A 26126-nucleotide genomic window follows, 5' to 3' on the forward strand; every position below is an offset into this window, starting at 1 on the left:
ATTAAGTAACTACATTGGGATTCCAGCTTCTCCTGGAATGGACAGGATTCAAGCCATGCAAGCAAGTTAAATGGGGATCTTTATTTTAAATCAGTTGGTTTTTTTCCTAAATTCCCTAGAGGAGTTTTCCCAGAGATTTGGTCAATGGTTTCATATGAATGATGTATTACATACCAACAGCTTGAAATGTCTATGAAATTGTCCACAGGAAACATATTTGTGCTTTTTAGTATGTGTTTTTGCTTTGTGAATCAAATCTTTTTCAGTCTCCTACTGAAGACGTTAACCCATGCTATAATAATAATAAATACTCAGAACAAATACCTATTTTGTAATCCTATTTTGGCAGAAAAGGTGTCTTTGTTTGGAGTACCAGATTTTATCTCTGCCATCTACAGCTATGAAATTTAAAGCAAAAGATATTTCCATTTCAAAGGAACATATGCACAAAACAGATTATGTTTTTATTCTAGATTTCTAGAAAAATAACATAAACTGTCTCTTTAAGACTTTCCAGACCATTGGTGCTTTTTTTTTCAGCTCAGCTTAAGAACTCTGTTTTCTCCCATAATCCAATATAAAATACTGTGACTGCCTCAGGAAGACTTCACCCAAACTCCAACACAATCCGCATTTTATTCCCATTAAAGCTGCTTGCTTGTTGTTTATCACAATTAGTATTAATATGGTTGTCATTATATTAGTTCAGAAAGCAGGGAGGTGTTTCTCTGGCTGTGAAACCACAAGACAGAGCACAGCTAACCCACATGTAGTCAAGCTCTCCTTCGCCTCCATCCTCAAAGCCAGCCAGCCTGGTCTAAGCTAACTTGTGGGACCTACACCATCCCCAGACACTCCCTGCTAGTATGGTTTCTGGAGCAGGGCTGAGCCAGGCCAGCTAGCATTCTGCCTGCTTAATGCTGTCAATGCCTGCACACCTGTGGTATGTTCTGTTCAGTTCTCCAGTGCAGACACAAACAGACGGACCTTGCTGGCTGGAAGACCCTGTGGGCCACCGGTGGGGCATTCCCACTGCTGAGCCTGCAGGGTGGCTGTTGCCTGAACTCAGGGCGGCAACATTAAAACATGGATGCTCTGGGACAAAAAGAAAACGTTTGCTTTTAGCTTGATGTAGCCAAGGTCACAGCCTTCCTCTGTTTTGCCAAGGACTATACCTCTCAAAAAATAACCAAACATCTTCCTAATCCTCGCTCTGAGTATTCTTGCTAAGACCGCAACAATGAGTCATGTCATTAAGTCAGACATATTTTGGGGCGATAAACTGCAGCTCAGTAATAAAGTCCAGTGATCTCCTGATCCCACGAACTGCTATAAGCACCACGCTTCTGCTTTCATTAATCCAGCTCTTAGCAAAGCGTTATTCAGAATTAGTGACCCTAATTGGAAAAGCTGAGTCAAATAGCTTCAGTGCGCTGTGAGACAAGGGGCTGGGAGCTACCAGCCATCTGATGCTGGCTCCTAACAGCAATCCTGATCTGCATTACTGACCAGCCCGCTTTCCTCACTGAAATCCTAAGAGCTCATGAAAGATGGGTGTCACTGAAAGAAACTAGCAAGTACAAAGCTAAAAGAAAAGGATGTTTCCCACAAACATCATAGTTACGCCTGTGGATGCTGCCCATGTGCCCTACTCACAAGCTCACAGCTGAAAAAGCCTGCTGAAGGGTATTAAAGACAAACACCCTCTTGGCTACTGCCAGAGACAATGGACTAGATGGGCAACCAGACTGACCTCCTAGAACAGTTTTTACATTCTCACTCTATTTACTGCACCATTTAAAATGTATGGATAGAAATACATCTGTTCAAAATATGTTATGATGACTCACTACCTACCTCATTATTTCTAATAACCAGGCAGTAATTTCCCATAGCAAACTGCATTCATTAGTAATATTTTGTAGCATTTAATTCCATTTATAATGATTAAAATAATAAAGTAATAGTGATTTATAATAATAATTATCTGATTTCTAACAGTGAACTGAAAACCTGCATGAAAACAAACCACCTATTATGCAACTAATTAACTGGATACATTTGGAAACATAGGAACACCATATATGTATTCTCTTCTTTAATTAATTACATGCTTTTCAAAGCATGAAAAAAATACAAGCATTTTCTCACCACTTTAAAAGCCCTTGCAGGTGCAGGTAATGAACTGGTTTCTTCCAAATACTTCTCCCAAGAAAAATGCTTAGCGTGTGGATAATCTGGCACAGAAGAAAAATGAGCAAAATTAAACACAGCAGTACAAAACCCCAAAATTGATGTCTAATTTACAGAATGCCTAACAATTTCATAATGCTGTTCTGATTTATGCTTCAGATTTATAAAATAAGTACAAGAAAGGCTATTCTAAATTGTCTCTGACACATTCACCATGCAGGTTAAAAAAACTAACAATCTTCTCACACACGATACTCAGTAGCTAGCAGAAAAAGTCACAATTCCTTTGGATATGAGAATATAATGTGGACTGAAAAAATCTGTCCATTCAATTAAAGAAATTATTTTAAGTATTATAAAGCTAATATTTTACAAACAGTAATTTACTGGCAAGCACAATCTAATCAGTGATAGCTTTGTACCACTTTAGAGCACACCTGACTACTTGTTACTCTTTCGGCGAATTTCTTTTAACTGAATTTCTATAAAAAAAGCCTGGACATTTACAATATGAAAAATTTACAGATATCATCAAAGAAGATGTTGCCTTTCTCAGAAAGTGTCATGTTTATAAACACTTTATGCAAGAAACACAAAGACAGCTTTGCTCTTAAAGAAAAGGCAGTGCCTGTCCTTTGCCTTTACTCTGCACTAGAAGTTTGACGTTTAAACATTATGATTCATAATCTAGAACAGAACAAAACCAATTCAGATTCATTTTAAAAAGGATCTCACTGAAAAATAGGCTGTAATTAACCTCCTGACAGATTGCTTACGACTTTTCAAGATTGCTGGCTATTAGAATTTCTGTCAAAGTTGGTTTTAATTTTCCATGTTCTCAGACCACAGATGGCAGTTTACCGCAAGAGAGCATTTAGATCATCCAGCTATACACAACAGTCCACAAAAACAGTGGTGGTCTTATATTTCGTACTAATTAATACACTTTCATTCTTCTGTATCTCTCTCATTGTGTCTTCTTTCCTTCCAAAGAGCCCTTACAAATTTGATTCCTTGATCATATAAGGCAATCTTCTCATCAACTCATTATCTTACATATTTAGTTCACGTGAAGATGTTTTTCTTATGCAACAATCTCACACACCTAGAATTTGTTTCAGCAGCATTTTCAGTGTGTGTCTCAGAGTAAGTGAATACAATCAGCCAAAAATACAAACTTGTTCAGATGCTAAGGGGTATCTGTCGTGAATAGATGTCTCTCTACTAAAGCAGCATAAATGTGCATACCTAACACCTAATGCCTATTGTACTTCTACATTCACTATATTATGTCCTGTAAAAAAATGCAAAACCTCTCAAATACCAATTCTTAATCACCGAAAGAAAAATTCAGAAGTGGTAACAATAAGCTTATTGTAAGTTGTAATGCTGCTACCTCACTATAACCTCCTTAAATCTTTCAGATGTGTAATAAGATACAAACCTGGTGGAGTGATGAGAGTTCTTTTATGTTCTTTACACCATCCAACAGGATGAATATGTGGACTAGCTGCCTCACACCTGGTGGAGCAGGAAAAAAAAAAGTAATTGATAATGTAGTTCTTCAGGAAGTCCTATTATGCTTAGAAAATGAGACATGCAAAAAAGATTTAACAAATTCCAAATAACCTATGACACCTTCAATTTACACTTAAACTACTAACATAATCTGAAGATATGAACATATTTAGCACATCCTTGTTACCACTTAAACAAGCGTAAGGTTTTATTTACAATTTCAATGGAAGATCAAAAAATAAGTCCTTTAAGTCAGTGTTAGATCCATTTAGGAGATAATAATATATAATAATATAATGCTGGACCTGAAAAATTCACATGTAGACACTCTTGGTAGAAACATGTTGGCAGGTTGCAAGAACATAGTAATCCCATCAAAGACAGATGGGGTTTTGCAATGCCAAGATCAAAACTTTAAACCAAAAGCTTAAAGATCTTGATTAATGGTCCAAGTTACACCTGGGAGCAGATTAGAAAATCATGCATAACTGCAATGCACTGTCAATAACAAGTACAAATTCAAAACCAGATTCTGAGTGGTCTGAATGGAGCTATAAACAAGTTATTATAACCCAGCAGCACATAGGCAAAGTACATCTGAGAAAAAGTGTTCAGCAAAAAAGAATAAAACAGCATTTTAGGCTCCAAACTGCCGGGAAGAATCCCGAAATAATCAGTGATCCAAGACAGCAAATTGCTCTAAAAAAAGCTGATCAAACTCTCTTACTCAAGGGACTAACAACTTTTGATATCTTCCGTCACGTGCATCAAATTTTGCACTAGTGCTATTGCCTGTGGCATGCTACAAGAACCACTGAAGACTAATTGAGGCAGTGTGAGCTACACTTGACATGTGCTGGCATCTGTCTGAAGCAAGGGGAGATCACTCTCACTGTGCTCACTGGTTCAGTTACATTGTGCTCAGAAGAAAGTGGCAGTAGGTCCTGGCTATCAAGCTCTGTTAGCAATTTTTTTAAAAAAGACACAATTTTATATCAATTACACAAAGGTAATTGATACAAAAGCAGGTAAGAAAAAAACGAACATTCAGTATTATTAAATTATTATATATATAGAACGATAGAACTTTATTACATTTGTTTTATTATTTCGTATCATAGCACATTATGTACAACATAACATATAATCTATAAGATATGTAATGTATATGCTATAATTATTACATAATTATGCAATATTATTAGGAAAAAGGTAAGACTGATCTACAGGAAAAGTAAAAAGCCATCAGACTCTGCTGTGAAACATGCACCATCCCTATTGTCTGCAGCGATACCTAATAATTGTTTTTGAGTTGGCTGAACAATTAACAGTGATTTTTAAAGAAGTAGATAATACGTAGTCAAGGTGACTAAGGAACATCATGTTGACACAAAAAGCATCCATCTGATTATTCTGCACGGCCCTGCACTATGCTGTGCAAACATACCGTTTGCTTCTATTTAGCTGGAAATTATGAAATCCAACAAAATGCAGCCTGAGTAAGTTGAAATAACTAAGGCCTTCATTCCACATTCCCCAGTAAGAGATCAAGAAACCACGCTTAAGCAGCCAAGCGGCATTCTAGATAGAAACACCATCTCTCCCTCCTGCTGAAGGAATGCTGCTTTCCAAACACTTCTCAAATATTTAATGAGAAAAGAAGACAAGCAGAGAGCATCCATGCATGAAGACATGTATTTCATATACAATAATCATTGCATAAAATACTGAAATACTCATGTGATCCAGTTTCTATTTAATCCTTCACTGAAGTCTGTGTCTCAAATGTTAAGCTGGAGAGTAACATGTATTCTCTTCCTTTCCCCTCAATCCGAGTTACTAATGCAAAATACCTAACATGGGTCTGTTCTCCCTGATTGTTGTAATACAATCATTACCTGCATCTACCCAGCAAGTATTAGCATTCTGGAAGTTCATATTAATGAAGTTCCCTTAATTAGCAGTACTAATTTATATTTTTTAAAAAATATCACATTAATAAAATGTAACATTTAAGAGGGTGAAATGAACTGTGCACGATAGAAAAAGAAGTTGAAGGTAAATTAGCAGGCACCCTAAGATCTTAAGGCTCAGATCAAAATGCTAGGTCTGCTGATCTTGAATACAAACATCTTCCAAAGACTGCAGAAGGAAACACAGTACAGAAGAGACTCTACACTGAACCCTGGGCTACTACCACATTGCAGGTTTGAACCTGTGCTGCATAAAAGAAAAAGGAGGACCATATCATATTTGGAATACTGAGAATAACACTAATTTTATTTTTTTTTAAATCTGAGAAGTAATTTTACGTGATGTCTAAAGTTCAATATGGATATACTTAACAGAAACGTAGGTTGGGTGCCTCAGACGCACCATCTCCGAACAAGCACTCCTCTAGCCTTCTACCTAAGAGTCAAGCACTAATGATGAAAAATACTGGCCAACCTACTACAATTACCTTGTGGCTTTATGCATGAAACAGCTTTGCTAGTACATCTTCGTAATGACGCCAAACAGATCAACTTCTAGCAGATAAGGCCTACCTTTGATAGACTCTCTAATGGCTCTGACAACAGCCAGGGATTCAGCTTACTTCCAGAATACCGACCTTTTGTCCTACTGCAATACATAAAGCTATATTATATGTATTTATTATTTATAGTATCACACAAGGTACTCTCTAAATCACTGAAGCTGCCATTAATAAAAGGAAACAAAAGGACTTCTGTGATAATTTTGCACTGTTAAACTCAGCAGCAGACTCCTAGGAACACCTTGCCCCAAACAAATCGAAGAGAAGGTGAGTGCTTCAGGCTCCGTCTGTTCTCTTCCCTTCTCTTTACAATAAATGTGAAGGGAAGCTAACAAGCAAAGGGGGCAACACTGCTCTCTTCTACCCCTCTCAAGTCGGAATTTTACGTGGAAGAATTTTTCATGGATGAAGTATCCTTCTGCACTGGAAGGACATATACTCTTACTTCCTGAAACGTTTTGCAGTAAAGTCCAAAACATTATTATACTTAAAATTATGAGGTGAACTTGTGAAAACACTCACCAGGACAAACCTTCTAAATGCACTTGTTCTGCTTTGCTTTTTCAAGCATAGTTCGAACAAACATTTTTATAAAATTCTGAAAAGTAAATGCCACTGCACAAACTTCTTGAATAAGCAAGCATTATCATCCATTTCTCTTGATCTGAATTTAACTATCCGTATATATGAAACAGATTTTTTGGAAAAATTAACAGGACAGCTTCAAGAATAAGCAAGTGACCAAGATATGTTGCAATGAAAGATCCACTCATGGAAGGTGCTCTGCCATTATAGTACTGGGAGCAAACATGGAACACGTAGCAACAAGTGCTACACACCACAGCAGTGCAAAATAGCACTATAAAGCATCCACAACATTTTGATTTGCTTTAAAAGAAAAACGCAGTCATTACAGATGAGCCCGTTAGAAACGTCTGTAACCACGGTGGTCTCAGGAAAAAAACCAACCCTGTTCCCGCAAAACCAGGTCACACAGTCCTTCTTTACCTACTGATTGCACACAGCCTTTTAGCTTCTAACAGTCCATTTAACAATAAATGTAGGGATCAGTAGAAGTCAAACACAATTTAAGGTAAAACTATTATGCTTTAATGTGTGTTATTTCATGGACATATCATCTAGTTTGGAAGAACAACAATCTATCACACTAAGCCCAAGACTTGTCAGCTGGAATGCTAAAGGCTACTCTGACTTTTCACAATCAATTTGCTGCATCCCATAGCTTTTTATCTCCTTTGTTCCAAAACAGAAGGCAGATCACCCGGCTAATGTGCTCCATAAAACATGATGATCCATGAATTGTTAGGATGCTTCCTAGGCCAAAAAAGGTGACCACCACTAGCAGGAGCTAAGAATTTTGCATCTCCAAATCTACCTACCCCTGGACCACAGCAGAGCACCACCACCTTCCACCAAGCAGTGGAGTGGTGACACAGGCATGCTCAACTAATAAAGCAAGATTAAAATGTCCACACAATTCATGCCACTTGCCATCCATTCCTTCTGTTGTGTGAGAACAAGCAGACAGAAAAAGGCATCTATTATCCATACTGAAGCTAAACTGAAGCTGAAGTGAAGCCAAAAGCAGCAGAACCTGCCAGCTGAACCCGTAAGAGAGCCACGCAGAGGGACAGAACAACTGGCAGCTCTGCTGAGTTAAGGACAGCTTAACTACATGTTAGAAAAGATGTCAAAGCAGGGAAGAGCTACGCAATGTGAAAGGTCAGGAAGAAATTCTGCGATAAGGAAAGCTAAGGGCAGCTGATGACATGCCCCCCTGGTGGGTGTACCACTCTGTGTGAAAGGAGCATGTGTGCAGTTCAACTGTCCTTAACTGACAGCAGGACGGCACATCCCAGTGGGAGTCTCAGATATGGAAGAAGATTTAGTATTTTTCTGTTGGTCACTGTCAGCTGTCCTGTTAATTTTTCCGAAAAAAATCTGTTTCATATATACGGATCGTTAAATTCAGATCAAGAGAAATGGATGATAATGCTTGCTGTTAAAAAAATGCATATTCAATTCTTTTAGAAAATTATTTTCCAAATGGGTCTCCATCTGAAGATCTGTACAGAGTTTTTATTTAGTAATTGGCATGTTCTTTAAAATAAGCTGTATGTGTTATACTCATTTGCTGTTTTGAAATAATTTCTGAAGTTCTATTTTGTGGAAAGAAACCTTTTGGTATTTTGATTTTCACTTTATTAAATGTAGATAGAATCTATAACAAAAGTTATCTATGAAAAACTGCTCACACGTTTGTTAAACATGCATAAATAATAATATACCCTCAAGAATGCTACTTATACAGCTTCTTGATTGTGAGAAGTCAGTCATCTAACTGCATAAAAAAAATAAAAATAAAAAAAGGAAAACATAGAAACCATCCTGCAGCCCCATCTAGTGTATAAGTGAGAACACTTCATCACTGACAAGTGTAAAAGCAGGTTATTTTTAAGTAAAGGCTTCCCAAAACGTGGCCCATGGGGTTATAGTATGCATCCAGAGGTGGTTCAGCAAGCCACATAACCATATTTTCTATTTAAAGTCTGATAAGACAGCTGCATGGTGATTTCCATGAAATTGCAGAGCTTTAGGGTCAGATAATGGTCCATTACCAATTTAAATAGTTAAAAGCATGCACTGTGACTCAAGGTTGTTTAAGATTGTTTTATCTTCTTTTTGACATAAAATAACCCCTTCAAAAAAACCTGTTCCTTCCAAAGATACAGGGGAACAAAGTTAATTATCTCAAAAAGGTCATGGAGAGGTGCCTGAGGACTGGAGCAAAGCCAGCATCACTCCAGTCTTCAAAAAGGGCAAGAGGGAACTACAGGCCAGTCAGCCTCACCTCCATCCCCAGAAAGGTGATGGAACAGCTCATCCTGGAGGTCATCTCTATGCACCTGGAGGAAAATGAAGTTATCAGTAGCCAACGTGGATTCACCAAGGGGAAATCATGCCTGACCAACCTGATAGCCTTCTGTGATGGAATGACTGACCGGGCACGTGATGGGAGAGCAGTGGTTGTTGTCTGCCTTGACCTCAGCAAGGCCTTTGACACCGTCTCCCGTAACACCCTCACAGGTAAGCTCAGGCAGTGGGGGTTAGGTGAGTGGACAGGGAGGTGGGCTGAGAACTGGCTGAGTGGCAGAGCTCAGGGGGTTGTGGTCAGTGGCACAGAGCCTTGCTGGAGGCCTGTAGCTCGTGGTGTTCTCCAGGGCTCTGTACTGGGTCCAGTCCTGTTCAACTTATTCATCAGTGACCTGGATGAAGGGACAGAGTGTACCCTCAGCAAGTTTGCTGATGATACAGCACGGGGAGGAGTGGCTGATGCAGCAGAAGGCTGTGCTGCCATTCAGCGAGACCTGGACAGGCTGGAGAGCTGGGGATAAGGAACCTCTTGAAGTTCCATAAAGGCACGTGCAGGGTCCTGCACCTGGGGAGGGACAGCCCCACGCACCAGTACAGGCTGGGGGCTGACCTGCTGGGAGGCAGCTCTGTGGAGAAGGAGCTGGGAGTCCTGGTGGGCACAGCAAGTTGCCCATGAGCCAGCAGCGTGTCCTGGTGGCCAAGAAGTCCGGTGGGATCCTGGGGTGCATTAGGAGGACTGTGGCCAGCAGGTCGAGGGAGGTGATCCTCCCCTGCTACTCTGCCCTGCCGGGGCTGCATCTGAAGTGCTGTGTTCAGTTCTGGGCTCTCCAGTTCCAGAGAGACACGGAACTGCTGGAGAGGGTCCAGCGGAGGGCTACAGAGATGATGAGGGAAATGGAGCATCTCCCTTATGAGGAAAGGCTGAGAGAGCCGGGCCTCCTTAGCCTGGAGAAGAGAAGACTGAGAGGGGACCTTATCAATGCACACAAATATCTTGGGGGTGAGTGTCAGGAGGATGTGTCTGGACTCTTTTCAGTGGTGCCCAGCGACAGGACAAGGGGCAACGGGCACAAACTGCAGCACAAGAAGTTCCACCTGAATAGGAAGGAAAACTTCTTTACCTTGAGGGTGACAGAGCCCTGGCACAGGCTGCCCAGAGAGGCTGTGGTTCCTACTTCTCTGGAGACATTCAAAACCTGCCTGAATGTGACTCTGTGCAACCTGCTGTAGGTGCACCTGCTTTGGCAGGGGGTTGGACTAGATATCTCCAGAGGTGCCTTCCAACCCTCACCATTCTGTGATTCTGTGGAAAATGAAACAAGATGAGCACAACTTTTAAGGACTTAACTGTTAGCAAAGTAGCAGATGCTGGTGGAGAACAGAACTGGCCTCAGTCTCACACCAAAATCCAGTCCTTTCCAAAACTCATAGATTGGAAAATGGTTCAGAAAATCAAAAGCTGATGTGTCTTCGCAAAGCACTTTAGAAATCGTTTTATCTATGCAAGATAGACAGGAAAAGAACGGTGAGAGAAGCATGGGACATTGTATTTTCTAACACTCCTGGTAAGCTGATCCCAGAAGAGCTGACTGTAGCACCTTCTCTGCAGGCAAAGTTCAGACCACGTCGAGGATGAGGGCAGCCATAGTCCTCTGACCTAGCAAGTTTGGGCTGCAGCATATCCAGCATGGCCATCACTCCATCTCTCCTGTGGGCAAGCAACAACAAGCTAGCACAGCTTAACCCCCTTCACAAGCTCTGGCAGTGTTTAGGTTTAGTCAAAAAAAAATCAGGAAGCTGAGATGACATAAGTCTGTGTGTAAGAAAAGATGCAAGAGAATGGAGAACCGAAAGCCAGCATGGACCTGTAGTTAAATCACAGTTCAGACGTACCCAAAGATTCCCAAATGTTACTTCTAGATTCAGACAATCATAAGAAAATTTAGAAATTCCACCCACAGGGAATATCTTTGGCTCTCAAAGAAGTATTATTTGTTTCATAAAAAAAGATGGGACAGATGGCAAGGACCTGACGGCTTGTGCCATATAGGTCAAAATTCTCCTTCCTGAAGGAAAGTCTTTTAATTTGTCCATTTTGTTCACTCTGCTTCCTCTAAAAGCCACTGGCAAAGGATAATTTAACAGGATTTATAAGACACTGAAAGTATCACCACCATGCATTAAAGAACTGTAGTTATGGCTAATTCTGGCCAGGGTACTTACTTTCAACCATTAACGTATTTTCTAATGCTCAGGAAAAAATCAGGAAGGGTATCTTCAAGCTGAAAGCCTGAAGCCTAATAAGCTTACGTGATGGTAACAGATTTCTGTTGCCTGAAGTCCAGCAAAGTCAGTCAACTGCCTTTTACTTATCCAAGAAGAGGAAAGAATTTTTAACCTCAATGAAGAAGTTCAATCTACTCAAACTAACTAAATCACAAAAGGTATACAGAAAGAAAAGGTGTTTGAAAATCATCAACTACATACATTAAATACATCATTTCTCCTTCGTTATAATTCTGAGATTGAAACCTATATGCAGGCACAGGGAAACTGTGAGTCTCCACTCTGGGTAAGCCCAACAAAACTTTTCCTTTTTAGTTACAGAAATAAGTTGGTAGGTTTTGAAACTTATGCACCTAAGATATTTTAAGGCCCCTACAAACCTAGTATCTAAAATTAAAAATGTAAGTGGGATGCATTCAGGATGCATTTTCAGGCTCTCTTTTGATCAGACACTCCACTGCTATTTTCATTTGCTGTTCTTTCTCCCATTTTCTTTCCTTCCTCCTCTATTCATTCTTGATCTCCATCATAGCAATGCAGAGAGGTAGGCCACGTCACTCAGGACTTAATTTCAACACACTTCCAGCAGCATCTTCTTGCTCCTTCCAGAAAGGTATTTTTACAATTTCACCAAGAGAAAAAATCATCAGCTTGGCTTCAGTATAAATATAGCTCCAGTGATTTCTCACACACCTATACATTTTCTACTTCTATTTTCCCTCATCCTTTAAGCAGATGTTATTTCATACATTCTGCATATGAAATTCAGAAAGCCCACTTCAGAATACTATGACGGCAAAAATGTAAAGCCTTGTTATATACTTAAAAACTACTTTTCCCTCTTCCAAGATCAGTAGGCAAAATTCCTGTTGACATGGGAATATTAATGAGCCTGAAATTCAGTGTATGTCTGCTATACACAGTCTTAGAGAGATACCTATGCTACCTCTGAACAAACTACAGTTTATTTTGCATTATGTTTGCCCTAAAAGCCTCTACCTAACTGCTGTTTTCATTATTAATTAATGGAATAACTGTTATCAGTGAGCATTCAAGTATCAGGTAATTCAGAGTACCTTTTCCCCATCCCCAGTTTCCTGCTGGTTTGTGAGGAAATGTATGTTCTGTGTTACTTCTTTATAGAAATAATCATTAATTTTTCTGGTCTTTGATTCATGGCCTATTATCTTGACACTCAGTCCCTGACCTCATTGAACTACCTGTTCACCACTGCTTCAATAATTTAGTTCTTCTACAGCTTATTTGTCACGTAGCCAATACAATCATTATTTCAAGAGATGGACTCACGAAGTTTTGAAGTTACATAATAGTTTCTCATTGACGTAGTGCCTAAGCAGTCATCAAATATAGATGAAAAAGCCCCTTTCATTTATTTTTACAGGCTCAACTATGCAATTAAGTTGCCACTGCTGAACCCAAGACGTAGGCTTACAATGCTGTACATGTTCCACGGTAACTTACTCTTCGAAGAATGTAAGGTACATTACTTTGCTCTAAATGATCTGCCAAAAGAAGATGCAAGTGCAAATACAATCCTGCACTGTGACAGCCATAGGCTGAATCTCCTTCAGTACCTTTATGCTCATAGTATGACCTGCTCCATTCACTGACCTTCCTATATAGATACACAGAGCCCTCCACCATACAACATGCAGAAAGGCCATCTCTAACACAGATCAGGATAGCAGAATCCCAGTTTTCTGAGGAATGTAGAACACAAAAGACCAAAACCAGGTTTTGCCAGTATCCTGATGACTTACAGAAGATGGCTAAGGTTCAGTCTGAACAATGTAAGTGGATCAAGAACCTTATGAAAAAATGCAGCCCTTCTTTCAGTTTACAACAATATGTAAACCTAATTCCAAGTGCCATTATAGTCACATTATTATGGTGCACATTCTTCACTACAGGTATCAACCTCAGAAACACTATGTAATTGAAATGAGAAATTAATCCACAACTCCAGATGTAGCAGCACACATGAACACTCATTTAGCACAATTCAAAATTGTTTATGTGCAATTTGACATTGGAAATTTGATTCCTCCGGTCTGCCACTGAAACATACTTTGGTGGTCATGATTACAAATCTAGCAAAAGTTGGTATGGTAACTGTATTGACAGTCTGGAAAGTATCACAATAGTGCTTAAAGCTAACACATTTCTGGTACGTCTCACTAGGATACAAAACACAAACATCATACCAGTAGTCGTAACTCTCATCCCAGTTGTCAAAATGAACCAGAAAACGATTGTCCACCATGTCTGTTACCGTAGCAACACAAATGAAAGTCGGATTCTTCTTGTCTACAGCTTCCAGCTTCATCCCCACTCGAAATCCCGACGGAATCACTGTCTACATAGAGAAAGACATTTAATTGAAGATGAAGACTACAAATCCAGAAATCTCCCCAGTGTCTACAATCAATATACTCATGTCATTTCTAAGTTTCCCAATTAGCTGCTCCAACAAAGTGGCAGCAGCTTAATTAGTTGACATGAGAGATGCTCAAACACAGACTCATGGTGTATGAAATAAAAAAGCTCTAAACATGCTGCTAAAATTAAATGTGTTGGTTTTAACTGTCTTAGATACTCTCTCTGAAAGACTGTGCTTGTTCCACAACTTTATGGTGCCAGACACAGTATTAGTATCAAGTCTTAGATTTCATTTAATATACTGTTTCTGAATGTCCCACATCAGATGTTTAAACAGAACAGTTAAAAATTAATGGATCAGAATTACAGAGGTGAATTGAAGTGGAGATTGTTATTCAATTTGTTGTAACATTTTTATCTCAAACTTCAGGTCTCCAGTCTGCCATCAGCAAAATATGCTGTGAGTCTCTACCACACACATGAGCATGCTAGCAACTTTCCACACCATTAGTAACAATTGAGTACTTACTGCATTCTGGTTTTCAAACAGTGATTTAGGAGCAGCTTGAGCCTTGCATGCCTTTAGGTATGAGGGCCAGCTGAATTCTTCTTCTTTATATCCTAAATAATGGTCATAAAAGAAGGGTGAGAAATGACAGGCATCAGACACAAGGTGCGTGCAGGTGATTTCGTCATAATTGGTGAAGATTTTTTTCCCATCTAATTCTGAAATGTTTCGTACAATTTCAAAACTGAAAAGATTATGCACTGTTAACTATGTATTCTAATTTTATATAAACTACACTGATAAAATTTACTTTAAAACTACATATTAATTCTATCCCAATATGAACTCAGCAAGTCTCTGAGGGAGCACCGGTTTGGATTATTAGAAATTTTAGCACGACATACCTTAGAGGAGCTTACAGAGTTCAAAAGAAAGTTGACGAAGCTTTTCTTATTTTATTTGGGCATCTGGTATTACAAAGAGGAATAATGTTCTCTACTTATGGCTGGCTGAACTTCCTTACCAAAATGTCAAGCTTTCTTTACACTAACTGAGGAAAATACTCTGCTTTCTTGAGCTGTACATTATTAGTTTCTTATAGTTGGCTAGGACTAACATTTGAACTGTTCCTAATCTTCATCTGGGAGGAAGAACAGTCATATAAATAAAGCACTAGGCAAGAACTCAGCTCAGTCTCAGTTTCACCCTCAAAAAAAAGCTGGGGAGCATTTATTTCAAAATCACTGCTCTATCCCTTATCTCTGACCTTGTAGTCCTGGCCATCAAGGGACCTGAAGGTCCTCAAGGACCAGAACACCTAGGGGCAGCCTAGGAACTAAAATCTGTAATTCTACCAGGTATCAAAAATCAGTCTCAATAAGGTTATCAGTTTTATGTTAAATCTCTCTCTCCTTTCAAGCAATCCTCTCCAAGCGGCACAGGTTACAAGTCACCTCTGTGTCTCTCCCCAAGAAAACGGCACCTTACCTCCTCTCTGCCTCGCAGGCACCAACTAACTTCCCTTTGGTGGTCTGACTGACATGCATACAACCAAGCTCGGGGCAAGCATTCTCCAGTTGCTTTTCAGTTTGTTGCTTCTACTTCAGAAAAAGCAAAAGGCCTACAGGCCCCAAAGCTCTTCCCACTATGCCAGTCAGTCTAAAATAAAAAATTCCCTCCTCCTGCAGACTTCACCCTACTACACCCTCTACATCCTACTATCACTAATACAGCGTGATCACTGCTAGCTTTAAAACAGCTCCCTAGGTTCAAGCAAAACAGCTGCTTACACCATCAATGCCCCAGGACCCCTTATGCATTTACACTGTAAACTCTCCCCTGCATGGACTTTCTTCATTTTTAATTCTATGCATACAGCACTTGGGAAGAAATCTAGATTTCTGTTGACAGTTTGCCTCTTCTAGTTTCTTAGGGAAGAAATAAAATTATCAACACTATATTGAACTGCATAAAATAATTCCCAAGAAGCTGCTTGTACTTCAAATCTATAAAACAATGCTAATATTTGGAAGCAAATAGTCTTTTTCTTTCATTCTCCTGTTAAATAATAGTTGCAGAAACATCTATTTTAGTTCATATGTTACAATCCAGTAAAACAAGACCAAAACCACCATAAATTTCAGTGAGTAATTGCCTTTACTGAAATGGGTCACCTCTGGACTATTTGAAATGTTACTCAAATATGCTATAGACAACAGCTCTGTTTAACCTTCTGAGAATCTCCTATTTTCAAAGGAACTGCAAGTAAAGAACCCTTTAACTTCACCTTCTCTGCATATGGATTTCTCACTTTTCATTTTAAATACTAGCCAACGTAAATCAACCTCCAAGTCTAAACAATGATACTTTTCTTTATACTCCAATTGTTTCTTATTTTGATACACTATAACTGTAGATCAGTTGAAATATTTTTAAAGGAATGCGGTACCGATGCTTTTAGTTTCCCCTTTGTAATTTTAGAGGATATTCAAACTTAACTCAAAGCTCACAGCAAACACCAAACTCCCACCTACTATGTGTGATGGGATCAGGTACTGGTACTGGGACAAAGTCCAAGAAAAAAAATGGTTTTGGTAGACTGTGAAACAATTTCTGCACAGCGTGGGTCTTCCTGTCACCAAATGAGAACGGGGGATCTCTAGCTCCTACCTCATCTCTCAGAAAAGGACCAAAAGTGAATTTGATTTAGTCACTGTAGGTATGGAAGAGTCAATGCAGTTTTTATTTTGGGACCTTTAGTAACAGACAGTTTTCAAGGCTCTTCCCCTCTCTGCTGATGGCAGAACAACTCCTCTGAAGTTGGCTTCACAAGACTGGTGGCCTCTGCTGCACCAACTTCTCTCTTTCGCACCCAACTGATTCTTGGCTTAATCCAGGCAAAAGCAGTATTACCACGGCAGAGCCCATGATAATTCTGGAAACACACACATATCCATCGCCTCTCTGCAGGTTTTACCTGAGCGAGACAGAAACACAACCTCGTCTGCACAGAGAACAAACAGTGTCCTGAAACACCACCTTTTTTCCCTCCTGGGAAGCCCAGCTGGGTTTTGCTGCCCCTTCCGCTGTGGGAGCCCCACCGCAGCCACCTGCTGCCTCTGCTGTCATGAGGATGGGAGGCACCCTGCTGCGTGGCCTGTCCTGCCCGGCAGAACGCAGAACTACCCACCCCTTACGTTCTAATAAGCAAGGATATAAATACATATCAGAGTGCATCTTGACTAATATTCTTCCTTTCTCATGTCCCTCAATCTCCCCCACAGTCCTCTCCCATCACAACACATAGCCTCTCATCCCTCAACAGGAAAGATCAACTGAAGCCTCTTTGGAAAGTTACCCACTTTCAGCCTCCTCAGAAAACAAGGAGTCAGTTACTGAGCCCCCAAATCCCCCTGGAGCACACTCTCCTTACAAGCCTCCCCTGTGAAGCAAGACTCTTCTGCCCAAGCTTGCAGGAACAATTAAGCGGCGCCACACTGCACAGAATGGCAGCAGGAGTATCTCTGCTTCTTTCTCAGGCCACCAGGTTCCAAACTGTTTATGGTTTACATCATGAAGGTCATAAATTTGCACTGTATCTGGAAAACGAATGGCTACTAATGCAAACCTTTGAGTTCTTCTTTGAAGTGTCTTTTATATAAGATACTGTGCCACTATGTCCTAACTGGTATCAGCTTTAGTGTCCATATGATTTGCAATAGGCACTAAACAAAAATAGTTAGTGAAATGTCATACCACAACAAAGTATAAGCAACCTTATAAAACCCCACAACCCAATAAAAATGTACAAGAAGCCCCAGCAACCTACAACTGGCATCTTCTCCCTTCCCTTGGAACAACAGAACTCCACAACTATCAGTAAAATATGAGTAGTGCAAGACCTCCTGCTGAAAAACTAGAAAAAATATGTCTAATTGATGAATGGCTGTTCGCCCTCAGTCTCCTTCCAATGCATGATTACCATACTGCTTGCTTTTCCCTGTTCATCTTCCATCCTGTGTGCAAGTTCAGCTTGCACTGAGGACGACAAAGTCTCACGAGTACCAGAGCAGGTTTTGGCAGTCGCACGATACCTCATCAATGATGAAATGGTTTACCGCTGAGGTGAAGCAGCAGCCAAGTCATACAAAGACCAAAATATTTTGAAGGTCTTGGATAAAAACATCAGAGAACAGTCTTGCTATTCAAAGTCAAGAATATGTCTTGGAAATAGTAGGAGTACATGGCTGTGCAGGACTGACAACCAGATTCCTGACAATTCCCTTCATATCTTCCCCTAACTTGTCTCCCTCAACACCTCTGATAGGCTCCAGGACTTTCTTAAGTAAAAGATCCTTCCACCACTTCAGAATGGTGAAAAAAATAAACATAAAAGGACAAGCTTCCCACCAACTTAAAACTAGAAGAGAAACTGAAGAAACTTTTCATAAAAGTGAGTCAGAGAAAGTAACTTTCCTCCAGCAGCAATAATTCATGGTTAACAAAAGGTTAAGCTTTCTAAACCAGGCATTTAAGATGGAAAAGATAACAAACCTTTGTCATAGATACAAAACTTACTAAGCACCCTGTAATAATATCAGTAACTGTAACTGGGGACTACCCATTTGCTACATACACCTTACTAGTTCAGTGGAGGCCAGCCTTCTGAGAAATCCCGATTTGTGTGCAAGAAATTGCGCTTCGTGCACAGCCAGTTACGCAGAACTGTGCCCCAAGGAAAACTGCTGCATGGGAGCAGCAGCACAGAGCACTCCTGCCCTGTAGCCAGACCGAAGCTTGCTGAGCGCTCAGAGGAGCAGCTCATGCTCTTTCATACTCCTCCAAGGCTCAGCTGGAGAAATGCCAATCTCTCCCACACTGGCAGGTCCCCTGTCTCCATACTTCCAGTAGCTTTACTCTCACTTTCCACACCTGAGCACTTCCATCCACAGTTTTATAATTCTCCATAACACATCCTCTTGACTCTGCACACTCATTATTTTGCAGCCCTTCTAAACCACATTTTACCCCCACTGTGTATGTCAAAGCACCACATTCATATCGTTCTCTCTCCTGTCTTCATGGCTTGCTCCCTTCATCCCCACATACTTCATTCCTATTCCAAAAGGGAGCCCATTTATCCCTTTTTCACAGTACAGTTCAGTACAGATGCCCTCCATCTGCCAAAATAAAAAGTACGTAATCTGAAATAGAGTAATTAAACAAGCATGTATTTCAACACCTGTGTACCATTTACATAAGACATGTACAAATTATGCTTTCAGGCTTGTAATCTCACCCTTTTTTTCTCCCTCCTGTTCTGTTCGTTCCTCTTTTTGTCTCTATTTCAAGCTTACTCTTTGTGGAAAGAGCACAATCTTCCTTAGTCCGTGCCAACACGTGTAATAATGGTGATTGATATCTAGTAATGAAAATGTCCTAAGACCTTCCACTAAAGGATTCTCAGCTGTCTGTGAGACCCCAGCTTAAGCATGTATGTCACCAGTATGCTGCCATTTCATTTGCAATAAGCAGTCATTTGGGGGTCTAGGTTTGTGGCTTAACTTTCTTTCCTAATACCTTATGAATGACTCTTACGGTTCACTTTGTTTTCTTGTTTTCTCTGAATTTCCTCTGAATAAAAAGGTTAGGATTTCAACCCTGAGGTTTTAAGCAAGACTTCGAGTTTTATTTGCCATGTTCAAATACTCTGACTAAATGACCAAAAATGTTTCTACCAAAAATTTTACAGGATTACCTAGATAGTTCTGAGATTGAGACTATGGTAAACATGCACATTGCAGACTAAACAGTACCTTTAGGTGGGTGAAGCTTGTGACCTGTTTTCTCACACCATCCAACAGGATGAATGTCTGAAGAATCAGCATTCACCCAGAAATCGTAACAATCTGGGTATCCATCAAAATGGAGGCGTATTCTGTAGCCACAAACCTAAAAGCAGGAATGTACAACAGTGTTTTAAGATGTCTGCCCTACACATAACAGCTTCTGGTCAGTATTACATACAATAACAGTATGTTTTCAGTCAGCCTTTTATTTCTGCTCAAACCAACACTGGATGAATAAATTCATTTGATAAAAAGGAAGGGATAAAAAAGCAAAGTTATTCTCAGTCTGAGTGCCTCCTCTTCTGGTGAAAGGAATTAACTAAAAGCTGCATATCACCATTAGTGTTCAAAAACTTGTAAACTGTTCAACCCAACATCAGAATAAAACAGAAAACCTAAATAAGAGCATGAATACATCCGACACATTCATGGACAAAGTGCAGATAATGATGCTTTCAAGCTATCCTGATTAATCAATACACAAGGAAGTACTCAACAGCAACTATGTTCAACAGGCTCTCCAGAGAGATACTGGAAACTGTTGTTAAAGATGAGCAGTCAGTGGAGGTATCCCCCAGAACTTCATTACTCCATGTAGTAGTAACTTAACCACTGAGAGGAAGAGGAAAAACAGGACACAATCCCTCTCTCTCTACAAAAGTTCTCCACATCTTCCCAAGTGTCAAATGCCATAACTTTCTCGCAGTCATCAATGAAAATCTCTTGACATCAAGGTCGCTCTATTTTATATTTAATTTATACTCTGACATAACTCTCAGTTTGCCATCTCCGAATTCTGTGGAATCCAGGTCATCCTGCAGAAAAACATGACCCATCACTTAGGGCCGAGCACAAGGTACACAGGAAATACTCAACCACTGACATACCACCCGCAGAAAATGGAAGAGATACCCACAAAAATGAGATATGGCTATGGGCCATGAAGAGATCTAGAAATGGGTACACAAAAGCCTAGGCTATTAACAGATAAACTGTAAAACTACAGCTGCCTAAAATGCCAGTGATACAGAGCAGAGTGCCTACCTATTCCTGTTTCCCCATTTTAATTCACAAAACAAAACCAAAAAAGGATCCTTGGTAAAACTATATAAAAATTAATGTAAGGTATGTTTGAAAAACATACAAAATGTAACTGAGAAACAGGTTCTCATTTATACTACTAAGAGCAAACCAGCTATTCTTCAGGAAAAATATTTCATAAACTGCAGCAAAAAGACAAACTGAGTTTATACTGTATACTAACTTGTAGAAGTTGACAGTACAGGCAATTTCTGAGGCCATCAGCCTTAAAAAAATGTAGCACAACTACAACACAAGGAAGTGTTCCATATTTGTATCAGTGAAAAGAACAACTGTAAATACTACCAAACTTCTGTAAAACTGCTATATACCTGTTGTCATGTTTTTTCTACTTGTTTTCTCTTTTAAATATAGATTTAAATTACAAAATTACAGAAAAAACACAAATCATCCACCTTTTTCTCTAGCTGCATACATTAAATACATGTAAATAGCCACTGCTACGTGCTACTGGATATAGGCTTTACATGTCTGTCAGGCAAATTGACTACAGCATGATTAATTTAAAAGCCATCTTCCTACATACAGTTTCTTGTCTGCTTGTTAGGGAACAGCGAGCACTTTCAGCTGCTGCTGTTACAGTTCAGTCTTTCCTACAATCCCACACCACGGCTGCTCGCAGCCTCTGCTTACCTCAGCCACTGTGAGAACACAGTATATAGACTGGTGCTCAGGATCCACACCCTCCAGCTTCATCCCGACTTTGAATCCATTTTTGTTGTATGGGAAAGACTGATACTGCAATGGAAAAGAACAGTTTCAATACTTCTGAAAGGAGACCAGACAGACAGAGTATCTTTTTAAGGAAAAGAAAAATGATTATTTATTCTTCGTGTTTCTGAAAGAATTAATAAATCACTTTAAAATAAGTTTTATATTTTTAAAAACATATAGCAGAAAAGAGAAGTTGATGATAGTTTAAAAAACACATTGACACTGGACTGACTTAAAACTTGACAGTATGTAAAAAAATTATAAAGAATCAGCAAAAAAGTTAATCAAGGGAAAGGAGATAACATGATTTGCCCTCAACTTTTTTCACTAATTGTCAATAAAATACTTTAACAGTGTAATTATTTTTCAGCCTGTACAGTGACACTTTGAGACCTTCCTAGTGGTCATCATTCCTATAATAATCACAGCAATGATGCTCTATTTTACCTTTTCATTTCCACATCTCAGGCCATGAAAGATGAACTATAAGGCAGTAATATGAAAAATGTTTGTATATAGGGATGGCCTCTTTGATGACATTTTCTCCTTTACATGTTGAGTCCAGATTAGCTACTTTTCCAGGAATATTTTTGCATCACAGGAACACGACTACCTTTATATCACATTACAATGAACCCAGGAGAACATCTTTCAAAAAAAACAGAAAGTGAAAATAAGGCTAGAATGGATGTTTTCAATTATAAGGCATCAGCATTCCACGTATGCTGCTCCCTGCCCTCTGTTAAAGAAGGAAGGAAGCTAGTGATACTAAGGTTAAATTGGAGGGAATATCAGAAAAATAACTGACTAAAACTGAAGAGTGTTTTCCACGGGTTAACAAATTCACAGCCAGTTTTTACGTCCCAAATGGTTACAGACAAAACACAGGAGAAGCATCTTATATGCTCCCCCTTCCTTCTGCTCCTGTCTAAAAGCTACACATGCTCCCTAGCCATCTGGGGTACCTCTGCAGTCAATGGAAACAGAAGGGTATCAAGGGAGGGAGTCAAGAGAGGTCTCACCTACTTGGAAGGAAGGAAATCCTCTCTTTGGTGGCTTTGGCTGCTACTGATACAACTGAATAATATAACTGAATAATAATTTTTTTTTACAAAACCAGTGCATGGTACAGGAGCAGGAATATGCAGTCAAGGGGAAGGGAAATGGAGAACTAGACCAGTTTAAATCAGCCTAACTTGGCCACCTAATAGATGGCTAACCACAACTCTAAGTCCCTGCCTAAAAATAGCTGAGATCATTTTGTAGATCTGGCTTAAGTATCAGAGAATCTGATGGCAGTACATGCATTTGAAAAGCTATTTCATCCTAACATCAACACACTTAACGTTTTTATTACCAATGAAAGTGTAATGAAGTTACACTATGCATAATTCTGGATACTTCCTCCAGAGGAATAGAAAAGCTAAGCTTTTTTTTAAAATCAATAAACTGAGATGCTTCAAGTTCATCTTGGTGCACACACTTGTAGCTAATGCCATCTGTATCATAAATACCTCACAGATAAAAAACCTCAGTGGAAAACTGAAATGCTGGAAATACTGACACGTTGAGGAACAGTGGCAAAAAATGTAAGTGAGATTTTGCAAAAGCTAGCACAAATAAAGTTACAAAGAAAGGAGACAATTAGAAAATCACAGATCTGTTTATTCTTTCATTCTTATAATAAACATTACTGTTCAAGCAATACAAAATTCTACAAACAACACACTAAAAATTAAGCAATCATCACACACACACTTCCTGAAATTTAAGACATGAATTATTCAGTATTCTTCCCACTGTCAACTCTAAAACTTCTAAGGCAACACAATCTTTAGTTAGGTTTCTGCTACAGCAAAATAACAGGCAACTTTCAGAAGACTAATAACTTTAATACTATTTCAATTTTGTGCATTATTCTCAATATATCACACAAGGTAAAGCTATGACAAATTTAGTAAACATACAGTGTCTTCACAACAAACATTTAAAGATACTTTATAAGGAAAGATACAAGAACAAAACAAGAGTAAAGGTAAAAGGAGTCAGCAAATGAGCAGATGGCAGACTGAGGATTAGAAATGTTTATATATGGTAGAAGAACATACACAAGACTCAAAAGATTGCATCAAGGGAGTTGGAGATTGAAAAAAACGAAATTCAAAAGTCAGTGATTTTGTTTTACTGGAGCAATAACAGCTTGTCAGTCACAGCCTAGAAATTACTCTAAGATTTACCAGGAAGTGGCAAGGACTCTCCATTATCTTGACCATTCCTAACTAAGGGTACAAAAAAGGTTGTGAGAAGTACTGCTTCTGAACTGGAAAAATAAGAGAAAAAAGAGTAATTCTCACAATCCAAACCGAAATCAAGGATTCAAAATTAGTGGTGAAGTTTGGGTTTGTTTTTTTTTTTAACATTACTATCCTGTGGCTTGCTTGTCCATCTGTAAAATGGAGGAATATTACCTGGTCACTTCTGAGTGTTATTAAGAACTCCATCTCCACTACAGGCTTTAAATACTGCACGCTAAATAAAACCCCAGAGTCACCCCTGGGCTAAAGAATTTAAAAGAATATATTAAATAAGATGCACTGAATGAGAAAGGTATGCTGTGGAGAAAAATAAAGGAAAAAGTACATCATCACGTAAGTCTACACTTTACCACCATGTGCAGTACCCAGAAATGCTGGTGTATGCCTGTGTGCCACAAGAGCACTCCACCAACTTCAGACAGGCAGAGCAATGCTTTGTAAATCTACCTTCCAGACAGAGACACTAGTTATGCAGATTTTTTTTTGTTATTTTTTAAACAGTATCTAGCACAGGGGGATATAACTAAGGATGGTCAGATAATTATTGTTCTTGCATCTACAAATCTATGGTTTCTGTACATTGCAATTCTAGTTCTTTACTTTTGTACCTACTTTTGTACCTCAGTAACGTCTAAAAGCACCAATTAAAGGTCATCATTACATGCACATGTAAACTGAAAAGCTAATCCTGCACAAAAGATGTAATAGTTGAAGTATAAAGCAAACAGAAAGAAATGGATGCAAGAACCAGGCCACAAGTAAGAACCAGAATTATTAAAAAATAATACAGGATACACATAGCAGAAGTACAGTAGCTGAGACATGTTCAAATGTTTTGCCAGGTTTTGCAAGAAAAGAGAACAACATGGAAGTTTTGTGGATTTGCATACAGAGCTCTCTTCCAAGCAAGAGAGACGGCACTAGAGAAAGCACTGAAATGACAAATGACAAAGACTACCATAGCAGGCAAAGGACAAGCCAAGAGATGATGATGTGACATCCAATCAGATGACAGGCAAAATGGGAACAAGCCAAACCATTATCTGCTGTAACAAAATATCATGTCAGCAGGAGTGCAGAAAGACAGGTAATACAATCAAAGCAACAAGCCAAAAGATGACCTTTGTACCACCTTTCTAAACATATTTAGAGAGAACTATATGAAATGAAAAATAAAGAAGGTACGTATCAGCTTTTCAGCTTCAGACATCAAAAGGAAAGGCTAGAACTTGAAGGTTTTGGAAAAGCATCTGCTTTCTGTAGTCTCAGTTGACAGTATTCATCTACAACTATAGAATCTCTGAAAAAGCAGAGAAAAATAACTAATTTCACACATCCCAACTATCTTGATTGCTGATGGACAGTGTTATTTTAGTCATGTAGGTTTCCCCAGAGAAGTGTAAAATCCCCCAATTTTTTTTTTAATTCATTTCCTAGAAATTTCATAATCTTAGGTGGTTGACTGATTTGAACTTCAGGAGGTCATACCTCTTTAAAAAGCTTAGTAGGTACTGCAATGGCCTTTTCTTCCTCCAGGTAAGATGCCCAACACCATGCTTGCCTTCCTTTAGAGGGCACATCTGTAAAGCACACAACAGCAAAAGAATTATGCAACCGTTAACTTCTCAAGAAAAGAAAAAACAAACAACACAACACTTTGAAGCTTACAATATACCCAGCTCAAATCTACATTTTATTAAAAGCATTCATGGTTTGTCTCAGGACTTATTTCAGGAAAAGTAGTAGCTCTGTATGTTTAATGGCACCAGGAACATGACGGTTCCTGGTTTGTACAGAAAGGTTTCCAGCAGTTCAAATCTTGATTAGCAACAAGAAAATGCTCTTTCAGGTGACAAGAACAACTTTTGAAGTACTGCCACCTGTCCCTTTTCCCTTATTGCTCAGAAGCATCATTAAGAGACAACTTGCAAACGTGTAAAAAGATCAACTCACATCACAAAGTAGCCCAGTATATTCAGGGTTTTTTCTGAGAATTTATTTTCCTGGAAAGCATTTTGAACTGGATAGTACTCATGACATGCTTGTTAAATCACAGTTCAAATACTTAACAGAATTCAGAATGTTTGTAACCTACTCCATCACTTTGTAGATTGATGTTTTTGGGTGGAGAGGCAGTGATTTAACAGTAATTTCTACAAGCCATCAAAACTGACACTGGTGCTTTTTTCCTCACATCATGTCATTAGCATAGGACAAAACCCACCAGTTTCAGGTTTGTTTATACAGTATAAACACTTGCTTACACTTGCATAGTAATTGTAATACTGGCTACAGTCCAACTCAGTATTGGT

The 26126-nt window shown here is 39.1% G+C and overlaps 1 protein-coding gene across 13 annotated transcripts in view; it reads right to left on the bottom strand.

Annotated features, from left to right (window-relative positions):
- L3MBTL3 (L3MBTL histone methyl-lysine binding protein 3) overlaps positions 1-26126 on the bottom strand; it is an 84206-nt gene that overhangs the window by 28751 nt on the left and 29329 nt on the right. For all 13 annotated transcript variants that reach the window (XM_080390406.1, XM_080390411.1, XM_080390410.1 and 10 more), the window contains 7 exons: positions 25303-25394; positions 21419-21523; positions 19652-19787; positions 14358-14449; positions 13654-13805; positions 3638-3714; positions 2152-2237 (listed from right to left, as the gene is read on the bottom strand). In XM_080390406.1, coding sequence (XP_080246532.1) covers positions 2152-2237; positions 3638-3714; positions 13654-13805; positions 14358-14449; positions 19652-19787; positions 21419-21523; positions 25303-25394 — 740 coding nt within the window. The remainder of the gene's footprint in view (positions 1-2151; positions 2238-3637; positions 3715-13653; positions 13806-14357; positions 14450-19651; positions 19788-21418; positions 21524-25302; positions 25395-26126) is intronic.

Source organism: Falco punctatus (genome assembly GCF_963210335.1).
Source record: "Falco punctatus genome assembly, chromosome: 5".
NCBI lineage: Eukaryota > Metazoa > Chordata > Aves > Falconiformes > Falconidae > Falco > Falco punctatus.